Genomic DNA, 11802 nt, shown 5'->3' on the forward strand with positions numbered 1-11802 from the left:
TCAAAAGATACGTTATTTTAAGTTTTAGAAAAATTCACACACAGCAAGGTTCGCTCAGCGAAGCAAGGCAGGAGCGAATCCTTCAGACCTTCGCTCAGCGGACCTCTAGCGACGTCCAACAGAAGCAACCTACGTTGGGACCTCCGCTCAGCGGACCCCCTCCGCTCAGCGGACCTGCGATTTCAGCAAACCCCAAGTCTGCGACAGACCCTGCGATTTCACACCCTTTTCACCCAAAAACGATTCCACACATCACATACAGGCATACAATCATCATATATTAAATTATACACCATAAAACATTATTTAAACGCATTATTAACCAAATAGTTCACACAATTATCATCAATTTAGTCCAATTATAACAACCTAACCTAACAACCCCAATGTCTAATTGAATCAAACCATACATCAATCTACCTATTACCTAAGACCACATAAGAGATACTAAAAGGAAGAGTCCCCCCTTACCTCGATGAATCTCTTAAATGCTCTCCTTCCGGTTCCACGTTCTTGCCTCTTTCTCTTCTCTTGCTCTTTTCACGTGTTCTTCCTTTCTCCCAAATGATTCCTTTTTCTTATTTTATGAAAAATAAAATAAAATAAATTAGCCACAACTTAGTAAAAGGCCTAACCAATTAGCACCCCTCTTTTACTAACATCACACCATAAGCCCAATAGCTCCTACTCCATCATTTTCCAATTAAATCCAAATAAAATACTAAAATTCCAATTATTTAATTTAAATCCAAATTAAATTAATAAACTGAAATTATGGGATGTTACACGCCGTCTATTTCCAAGTATACTACATTATGCTACTTTGAGACAAGTACCTAATTCAATTAACTAAATTATCATGTCACTATTCATTTATATGCTAAGTGTTATTAATTTAATTTAATGTGGCTAATTGATTCCAAGGTGAGTCTGCAAAAATTTACTTTTATAAGTGGTACTCATGATACCCAGGACCTAACCTACTAAAGGCTACTCTACTTTCAATTTATAAAAGGAAATTTGCAAAAGTTCATATGGGACACCCGTCCCACTTGGGGTAACTGTCCCATAAGGGACTCCCACATAGCACAAGGGCGCCCGCCCCTAAGGCAAGGGCCGCCCGCCCCACCTTCTTTGTGGGTCTCCCCCACTTTTCATCCTTAAGGGACACTCCCATAATTCAGTTGGAAAAAGTCTTCTGATCAATCAGACACTCCCATAATTAGTTAGATAGGTTATACAAACGTGTTTCAATGGTTTAAATAAAATATGAGAGGCTCGTCAAAATTTGTGTGTGTGTGTGATTATGCTAGAGTATTTCTAGAAATATTCTTGTGTCTTTACAAGACACTGGTCAGTCAGATGGACACGACCAAATGAGCTTTCACACTCCCTCTCTTTCACACATCTGAAGCTTCAAGTATTGATATCATTATCTTTGAGTTTAGCATCATACAAGAGCTTTGAATTGTCATACCCCAAAATTTGCCCATGCTATTTTTCATACTTAAAACCAAATCAAAAGACAAAGCTCCAAAACACAGTCTCCCACACAGAAGTCCTAAAATAGGGTTTGAATAATTCAGAGGAAAACCATTGAATCAATGGCTCAAGGTGGTTCCATAAGGTCACTAACATCCCAAAGCATCTCCATATAAAGTTTCAAACCCTGATTAGGTCAACAGTCGACTATCAAGGGCAAAACAGTCATTTCAAGTCAAAATACAGTCAAAGTTCCAGATACTTGGTCAACAACATCCTCATAACCCTAAAGTCATCATTTGATCAAGGATTGATCATGATGATGCAAGGAAAGATCAGAAAAGTCAAAAGTCAAGAGTTACTATTTTGGGCATGAACTGAAAAAGTCAACCAAACTTTAAAAATTCACCAAATATTCATACTTCATCAGAAAAATTCCCACCAAAGCTCATTTTGAAGGGAATTCATTCCTCTATCTAATGGTCCAAGAATCAAAGCCCATAGGTCAATGGTTTAGGAGATATGGCTTCATACATTATAGGTCCTTTTCAAAAGTCAACAAAAAGACATGTTTTCCAAAAGGTCATAAAATAAGAATGGAAAAAGATTTTGATATAGGACCAAAGGCATTGGATAAAGGACTCTCTAAGGTTTCTAAAAAGTCTTAGAACACTTCCATAACTCAAAAATTGAGGGAGATACACCTTGTCAAAGATAGGCTATTTTGGAGGGAAAAGTGTGAAGGAATTTTGGATTTCTTGCTAATGGGCCTATTCTTTTTAAATCCACACTTGTTCATCATGACATTTAGGGCCCATAATCTTTTTCCCACAAAATTATGTGCTTTATTTGATTTATTATGAATTTTTAATTCATTTAAATTAGACAAATTAAAGAGAAAATCAAATATTTTATATGAGATATGGTTTGAATCTATTTTTATCATCAAATATGTCCCATATCCAATATAATTTCGTGCACTTGATGTATGGAGTGATAAAATCAAATGTTGGCCAAATTTGGAAGGATTCCATAGATTTTTTCAATCAAATTTTCTAAAACTTGCAACTCAAGATTCACATGGATCCTCTTCAATTTTATCAACCCTAAACATTCACATATATATACTGATCAAGTCCATAGCACAAGGGGGAGAAATCGGCAGCCAGAGCATACCTAACCCGAACTCAAAATTCCTCAAAAAAACTAAAACTTCAATTCTGAGATTCAAGTGTTGCAAGTGATCAAGAATCGTTCCTGGAGCATCAACAAACGATTCCCAATCGTTTTCGAGTCACAAAACCACACGAATCAAGCACTGTAAGTCATTCTTGACCAATTCGTAAACTGATTCAATCCTGTATATGCACGCATGCATACTCAAATCTAATTGCATATTCTTACTTATCTTGATGTGCTTATCGTTTCTGGATAGTTTGGTAAGTTATAATGCCTTCATGAACGTATTGCCATATTAGGGTTTTCGGAATCGATTTGGGGCTTTTTGATACAGGCATCCGTTGGCCAAATAGAAACCATCATTAGGTTCGTGAGAGTCCTACGGGCATGTTGGGACCATCGCGAAAAATTTCTATACGCGTTTGGGCCTATTCGTTATTTTTGCAGGTACAAGAAGGAGACCTTTTATAGCCCTTCTGGAGAAAAGGGTTGTTAAAACCATGGCCAGAGGTTGAAGATGACAACGCGTCACCTCCCCATTGGTCAGTGTTACGTGCGCGTTTCTTTTCAAACCCGTGGAGATCCAGTGGATTAAGACGCACGCTTTATCATACGCCCTCGTCCCAGCAGCCGTTTGATGCTATCCTCGTTTCATCCAATGCTCCCAAACGCGCAGGTCCATCATAGACATCCAGCCTGCGCCGCACCAGATAATTTCGCTAAGTTTCCTAATTTTTTTTATTTTTTATTTATCCAAAAACCATTTCATTATATATTTATATATTTGTATTATTTATTTATTTGTTCTTTTTTTACTTATAAAACTATATATATTTTCTAAAAACCTCTTTTTTTTATAAATAATCTTTAATTTGTTTCTTTTATATTATTAATATATTATATTTAGTATTTATTTTCCCTTTATTCACTTATTTGTTTGTAATATATTTATTTTACTTAAATTATTTTCTCCATATATTTATTTATTTATTATCTTTTATTTAATTAGATTTATTTATTTTATATATTTTCAATAATTCGTATATGCATTATTTTAACTCTAATTCATAAAAAATGTTTTTGCCTGATTTTATTAGGTCGCGAGACCAATAATTAATTAAATCGTATGCACTTTCTTATTTAAACTATACCATGATTAGGGTTTGTAATGAACATTCCAATACACTAAAAATCTTTTGCTTCTGTGCCTTTTCAGGGTTAGCAATATGATTAATCCCGAAGGCGCGCCTTCCACAAACCTCAAAGTTAAGTAATTTAATTTCATTTGATTTAAATTATATCTAGATTATTTTGATATTAGGGTTTGCTTTGCATTCACTCTCTTTTCTGCCTTGCCTTTCAGGGTCAACCCTAAAAGCGCCAAGCAACCATATCAGATCAAATCGAACCAAAGCTAAGTAGCCTCGCTTATTTAATTATTAATTGTTATTTAATTTATTTATTTATTCTTTATTTTCTGGTTAACCCTGCCAACCTTCGAATTAGCCATACACTCACCCAACTTTTATTTACCATCTTTTTCAGGGTTGTCGATTGCCAAAGCTACGTTGTTGGTAACCCTGAACCCTATTTTTTATGCCTTTTATTACTTGTGTCAACCCTGATAAGGGATCCGCTGGTTACAATTTCCCGCCCCCTTTATTGCTTTATGTTATTATATACTGCGTGGTTAGTAATCTTAGGGAGTGCAAGCCTTAAATTGAACTAGAATAACTAATTAAAAGATAAATATCTGAATATAATCACGTGATTGTTGCACACACGCACCCTTTTGGGTAACCCCCTGTTGCCTGTTGCCTGTTGCCTGTTGCCTGTTGCCTGTTGCTTTCGTATTTTTGCAGAATAAGCCACGTCCCTCGGATTCGAAGATACCTCAGCCATGCTGCCTCGAATACTAAAGGTCATACGACCCTAAATGATGCTGCCTTCGATACACAAAAATGACCCTGACCCTCGGAAGTTGCCTACGAAAAGGCTGAGGTATCTTCTGGTTGCCTAACAAAAATGGCTTATTCTGATCCTTGCTTTAGACTACCTGCCCCTCTATGGCATGGGACAGTCTTATGGCAAAGGATGCTTCGATGACCCTTCAACCTCCAAACGAAAGGCTTCCTGCCCTCTTATGGCAAGGATAGACCCTTTCATTCTGAAAGGCTAAAAAGAGACCTATCATCTGAGTTTAAGGTAATTGCCCCTAATTGCCTTGCAATGCTCATCTTTAATATTCTTTCTCACAATTCTTCGAAAACTGGCTACGCTCATTTACGAGCTAAAGTCCACTTTTTTTTCTTTCATCTACTTCTTCTAAAAAACAAACAAGCAAGCAAAGCAATTAAGAGCCCATGGAAAACCATGGATGCAAAGGGTGCCTTACACCTTCCCTTTGCATAAATTACCCCCCGAACTTAGATTTCTTTAAAAAGGTTTTTTTCTGTTTCTTTTTGCCTTTCCGAATTTGTTTGGATAAAATAAAAGTCGGTGGCGACTCATGCTTAACCGCGACATTTCGATCGATAAAAAGTCAGTTCACCGTATTACATGAATCTTCTTAATGAGGCTTGATATATCTTCGTGTTGATTACCATCATTTGAGAGTTCAGAAGTTAACCCACCAATGAACCTTGAAACAAGAGTATTCACTTAAACATCGTTTGGCCATAATGTTGACTTCAAAGAGATGCCTTGATCTTCAAGAGGATAACTTGATCAAGGAGACTAGCATAATCAACCATCTTGAACATATTCGACCACTTGAGTTATCTTCAACAGATAAGAACTTTAGCGTATATCGTTTGATATTAAGTGTTGTTTTCATCAAAATAAAACAACTACTTAGTTGACTTACATCTTTGTTGTCAACAAACTTCACCACCTTGAATCACCTTGACAATACCTACAAGCACATAGATCCACAAAAATACAATGAGTGACAACTCCTAGTTATGTAAGACTGTCAAAGTGTTTAAGTTTGTTGTGGAATTAGAGCAAGTTCACGCAGGGATGGTGAGAAGTTCTATATATTAGTGTCTTATAACCTTAGGGTTGAGGTATTTATGTGAGTATCTTGGTCATGAATCTTAGGCTCCAAGAAAGTAGTAATAACATTTTCCTCTCTTACGAGCGTGGGAAATGACTAGTTACTTCCCTTATTACTCGGGAGAACGCGACTTTCCTTTTTGACTTCCTCTCCCACATCGTTATGGATAAGGACATGTCACTCCTCTCATTTCTATAAACAGACGGGTAATCCATGTAACGCGCAATATAACTGAGAAATGGACGCACATTGTAATAAATAAGCGTTCATAACAACATGTGGATTGTGGACGAGTAGCAACCATGCTCTGGATGATGGGTATTGTTTGCCTACCTCTGGGTGAATGTCGTATTGTCTCTTATTTATCCTTTGCAATTATACCAATACACTAACATATCACTTTAAACTTTCTAACCATTTTTTATTTTATCTCTCTCAAAATAAAAAATAACTATTTTTTATTTTATCTATCTTAAAGTAAAAAATAATTTTATAAAAAAGAAATTCAATTTGTCTTTTTTAGATTTATTACTTTTGGTTTCGATTAATCCTAATCCTATTTATCATCAATATATGGAAAGTATTTCTAATTAAATTAAAGTTCTATACTATAAGTAACAGTTAAATGAATATATAACAAAGTTTGAATTTAATTCTAGTAACAAAAGGCATAGATCTATTTAATATAGAAAATATAGTGATACCAAAATAAATACGCGCATTTGACACGGCATGTTTTATTGATTACATCATGAAAAAAGAAGACTATACACGTACCGCTGACACGAGGGCATATGGGGTAGCAATTTTATTTTTATGCATCACTTTTAGAAGAAAAAAACAAATTGATTTTCTTTCCATTTCAAGAATTATTTTTATACATTTATAAAATAAAAAATAGGATATCCTTAATATACAACTGTAACTATATAGACTAATTCATTGAACTAAGTAAAAATAAATTAAAAAATAGTAATATTATTTATTTAAAGGAAAAGAAAATAAAAAAATATTTCCTCGGTTACAACCTTTGAGACGAAGTTACCCCCATAAAACGCCTAAAGAGCCGTCAATAAATAATCTAGATATTAGTATATATATAAATTCTTCATCTATATTTTCTCAAAAATCAAATCTCTGCTACAACAACCCTCTTCTCTTTTTTTCTCTTCCGCCATCCAAATGAGTTACTACAACCAGCAACAACCGCCCGTCGGCGTTCCTCCACCGCAAGGTCGGTCCCCCTTCTTTTCTTTCTCAATTTCACTTACCGTTACTGCTTTTGTGGTTGTTAATTTCTTGATTATAGATCGTTTATATTATTTTGTGGTTTTGATTTTATGAAATTAGGTTATCCGCCGCAAGAGTCTTACGGCAAAGACGCTTACCCTCCGCCGGGGTATCCGCAGCAAGGCTACCCTCCACAACAGGGCTATCCACCACAAGGCTATCCGCAGCAAGGCTATCCACCGCAATATGCTCCTCAGTACGCTCAGCCTCAGCCTCAACAACAGCAAAATTCATCCGGAGCTGGTTGCTTGGAAGGATGGTAAATCCTCTCTCGATCTTTAATTGCATGTTAAAATTGAATCGATGAAATCAAATTTGTTGCCGTGGTTGCTCCGATCAACGGTGAATTGATCACTGGATCGTGGTTGCCACCGGTGGTGGTGCGTCAGCGTTTGATTGTTACTTTTGTTTTTTATTTATTTTTTATTTTTATTTATGTGGGCCACACCATATACCGGATATACCAATGTATTATTGTGTAACTTAGTTGAGCTATTATTGTCATATACATAATTAATTGATTAAATTAACTTAATTCAAGATTAAAAACAATGGTTAAGCAGAATTGGAAGTGATTATTTTTAATTTCAACTTATTATATAAGTCAAGTGGTGGGTTGTGGCTGTCATTGATAGTGATTTATTTGACGCGTGGGTTTTGCCCATCTTGAAGTGGTAGCTTGTCTTGTTGAAATGGTCTTCTTCATCAGATAAGATACAATTTTGGTAGTTGGTACTATTATTGACAACCAATGTGAAGGAGATGTGGACAAGTTTTCTAAAATCACTTTTTTTGAAAATTCCTTTTCGTTAGAGTTTGCAATATATAGTATTTTTTTTCTTTATAGACTACAATTAGTATATTCTTTGCTCTATATGCCTCAAATGCTACAATTCTTGGCTTTCACACTTTCTTTTAAGGTTATGCAAATGCGCACAAATGATCTTATTAGTTTTTTTTTTTTTTGGTTAATAAGGTTGTTATAAGTTTCTGGCTTTCTGCTAATGCGTTGTGTTGTACTTATTGGTCATTGATGTAATGTAATCTGATTTGTTTATGTAATTTGTGAATGTTGCAGCTTGGCTGCTCTCTGTTGCTGCTGTCTCTTGGATGCGTGCTTTTGAGGGGAGATATTACATTGCACAGACTGGATTGATTACAAATGTATTTTGACTTTGAGCACATGATGATTATTGTTCTTATAGCTTCTTTTACTTTTCCTTGTTTATTGTTTGTTTTTATGAATATGAAGTTATGAACTACTGCTTCTATATATCATACTGCTTCGTTAAAGGATTGATTTGTTTTTATTTTCAGTGGTTTGTTTCTTCATGCCTTTATAGAAAATTTTATTTCTTGCTAGCATTTGTATTTTGACTTTTGAGGAATTTGTCTAAAGTTCTGTTGCATGAATGTGTTATTCATCACTACAAGAGAAGAGCTCTTCTAATTTTAATTAAAATGCCGAAAAGCATTCTTATGATGAATACATAGCAAATTTCACCTTATAGTACTTGTACAAGACCAGAGTAACATTTAAGTGAACTTGTAGCACCCATTTTCCAAAACTACCAACAATCTTTTTATTGACATTAAGCAGAAACTTCAGTAGTCTCAAGCTGACTGTAATTCCCTTTCTCCTTGAAAAGTTGAATGTGATGATGTTTGCAGTAGAGCCTTGTGTCATGTGTAACAAAATTTGATGAGCTTATAGTACAACCTCCATAGGTACATTTGAAGCAGCCCTTGTGATAAGGAGTCCCGTTAACCGTAACCTTTGATAAATAGCAACATATTAAGCATTAGTAATCAGAACTAGGGAGTGTAAAACATTATAACTAACTCGAAATTTCTATTAGTTATACCTTCTCAGTGGCATACACTGTCTTTTTGCAACACAAGCATATGTCTTTTGTCCCCCCAAAAGCCTTTGCCAGTGTTTTGGCGTTCTGTCATTCAAAAATCAAGTCTGTCAAACTGTCACTAGAAAATACACTTACTATGAAATGTGACAAGAAAAGCTATCGAAATTTCACCTCACTCTCGAATCTTTCTGGTTTCTGAATTTTGGGCGTTCCTGTGACGAATGAGAATTAAAGGAAACAAAATAATATTAGTGGCCTACTCTAAGATTTTCACAACATTTTCTGGTTCTGGTTTAACAAGTCGAGTTTACCTTCAAAACTTTTGTCCAGGCTTCCGGTTCTCTTGAAGAGTTGATCATAGTGCGGTCTGCAATAGAGCACCCCATCGATAGAACAGTAGTTGCTTAGCTGCAATTACAGAGTTAGAATTTATCAAATTTTGTAGGATCATATGGTGAGTTTCATCATTCAATGGTTTAATAATATATTTTAGATGTCAAGATATGTATTTTCTGAATACCTTAAGGGTATTCTGGCAATGGTGGCATCGAAAGCAGGCCTTGTGATATATACGACCATCTGCGGCTAGTTTCTCAACAAGATAAACCGTTTTTTCACATGCTCTGCACTTCTGTATGGATCCTCCAAAACTGGCCATGGCTTTCTACTCACAGTGATAGATAAACGATGATCGAACCCTGGGCGGAATGAGCAAGAGCAATAGAGAAAGAGAGGAACAAAGTTCAGTCTTCCGCAAGGGTTTCCTCTGCCAAAGTTCCCCTCTTTTCTCTATTCTCTCTATTTTTCTCCCTTGTATTAAAAAACTGGGAAAATAGAAAAAGAAAGAAAAGAAATCAGAGGAGGAGATGAAAAAACTGAATGTGGACAGTATTAAATTTCGGATATAACAAGAAATGTATTTTTATAGATGACACGTTGTTGAGTTGTGAGTGAATTATGGATTAAAATGAGAAAATAAAACAAGGTTAAATAAAATATAGATTAGATTCTTGTTGTGATGACTGGTGAGTTGGCTTTCCAACAGTTATTTTTTTGTCTGAATTTGTTTCAAGGAATCTCATACATTATTGATCACGCCTTAACTTTAGTTTCTCAACATTAAAGAGTAATGATGGTGTTCTTTACAGGTGCCTTGCCATAATTTTTATTAGCCCTCATTTAGTAGAATATGGTCATCATCAATGATAAGAAATAAATAGAAATTTTTTTATTACACCTTATAGGGTGATAACCCTATGAAATTTCAAAAATGCTCTTGGGAAAATTAGAAATGCGTTTCTGATACGCACCCTTTACAGTACAAGTTTAAAAGTCTATCTATCATATTTTAAAAAGAACACAAAATCAGAAACACATTTTCGATACACACCCTTCACAATACAAATACAAAAGTCTACCCATCATATTTTAAAGGAGAAAATTGATTTCTTATCAATTTTTGGTGCGTCCCAGAAATGTATTTCTGTTTTTCTAAGGCATTTTTGGAATTTTACGTGATGCGTAAGAAAATCATAGGGTGAGTTAAGAAATTCCCAAATAAATAAGTAAAAAAGAAGACTAGCAATATTAAGTGAATTCCTAAATAAATAAGTAAAAAAGAAGACTAGCAATATTAAGCGAATCAAATAGACAAAAAAAATTAAACAAATTGATATATTTGACCTATCAAATAAATTAATTTGGGGTAGGGGAAAAATGAGTTGAGTTAGACGGACGACAATCTACTTTAAATATAGGGTTTTGAGTTAGATTTGTTTTTTTTAAACAATGCGTTGTATGATTCAAGTACAATAGTGATGAAAGTAGGTGGTTAAACAAGACTTATAAGGTATAAGTCTGACCTATGATAAATTTAGGAGAATATTTAATGCACCCTACACATTACCACTACACCCTCGTGAAAATACAATGATATTCCTAAATTTTAGAGGTGCATCTTCGGACGCACCCTAAACACACACATTCAATGCGAGTCAAGATCCTCTTCATTTTTCTATTCTCCATTTTGTCAATTACCAAAGTTTTGTAAATATAAATGCAATAATGTGACATTTGATGGGTCCACTTATTTTTAATGCACTCTAAATATTTTAAAAGCTATAGTAATGGAGAGAGAAAATGAAGAGGATATTAGCTCATTCCATGTGTACTTTGAATGATGCCCCAAAATTATGTATAATTAGAATTTGAAAATCTATCTCCAAAAATATTATATAGAAACAATTATATATGTAGAGACTGAAAAAAGGAATGTATAGAATTATCATTTTTAACATAAAGAACAAAATATTACATAGGTAATCGTTAACATAAATTAAACATTACATTTTAATATTTGGGTGGATGTTCCAACATCTTCATAATATCTTTGACCGGTCAAATCATCACATCCACCTCGATAAGAACTTTTGTTTCAAAATATAAAAAGGTATTCCACATAGCCTTTAAATCTGCATATGTTTTCAGCTCATAGATGTTGAATTCAATCTTGCATTTGTTGTCAATCGATGGTGAACAGTATTTGAGCTTCACAATTTTTCGATTGTCGGCATATGGTAGAAGATTCTGCAGTATGTATTTTAGATATGCAAAACGGGTGTACTCATTAATCTTAAATTCTCTTGTGGGTTTCACGCCGTTAAAGTAGACATTTGCGACATGTTACTAAATGTTCATTCTGGTGTAATGTGTTTCTGTATGAAACATCTTATAGTAGTTGTAGACAAATATGAATCTCATAATTTCTATCTTGTACCAGTGGATGTTTCAGAGATGCATCTCCAGTACCACATTGTTATGTTATTTCGTAGATCTATTTCTGAAACCTCTCATAAGAGAATGAAATTTTGTTCTAAAATGAAACGGTAATAAATGCAGTATTTTTTTTGGAAAACATAAAAATGTATT

At 34.5% G+C, this 11802-nt stretch overlaps 2 protein-coding genes across 2 annotated transcripts; one reads left to right on the forward strand and one right to left on the reverse strand.

Annotated features, from left to right (window-relative positions):
• Positions 1–6794: 6794 nt before the first annotated feature.
• On the forward strand, positions 6795–8319 carry LOC131643381 (cysteine-rich and transmembrane domain-containing protein WIH2-like). Its single transcript, XM_058913591.1, has 3 exons — positions 6795–6953; positions 7070–7268; positions 8088–8319. The coding sequence occupies exons 1-3, from the start codon at positions 6902–6904 to the stop codon at positions 8131–8133; spliced, it is 297 nt and encodes a 98-aa protein (XP_058769574.1). The 5' UTR covers positions 6795–6901; the 3' UTR covers positions 8134–8319.
• Positions 8320–8437: 118 nt separating this feature from the next.
• LOC131643380 (LIM domain-containing protein WLIM1-like) lies at positions 8438–9699 on the reverse strand. The gene is made up of 5 exons (XM_058913590.1): positions 9395–9699; positions 9186–9282; positions 9046–9086; positions 8875–8958; positions 8438–8784 (listed from the first exon to the last, which is right to left on the reverse strand). Exons 1-5 carry the CDS (start codon positions 9530–9532, stop codon positions 8602–8604), a joined length of 543 nt encoding a protein of 180 aa, XP_058769573.1. The 5' UTR covers positions 9533–9699; the 3' UTR covers positions 8438–8601.
• Between the last annotated feature and the right edge of the window lie 2103 nt (positions 9700–11802).

This window comes from Vicia villosa, linkage group LG1 (genome assembly GCF_029867415.1).
Source record: "Vicia villosa cultivar HV-30 ecotype Madison, WI linkage group LG1, Vvil1.0, whole genome shotgun sequence".
In the NCBI taxonomy this organism is placed as follows: Eukaryota; Viridiplantae; Streptophyta; class Magnoliopsida; order Fabales; family Fabaceae; genus Vicia; species Vicia villosa.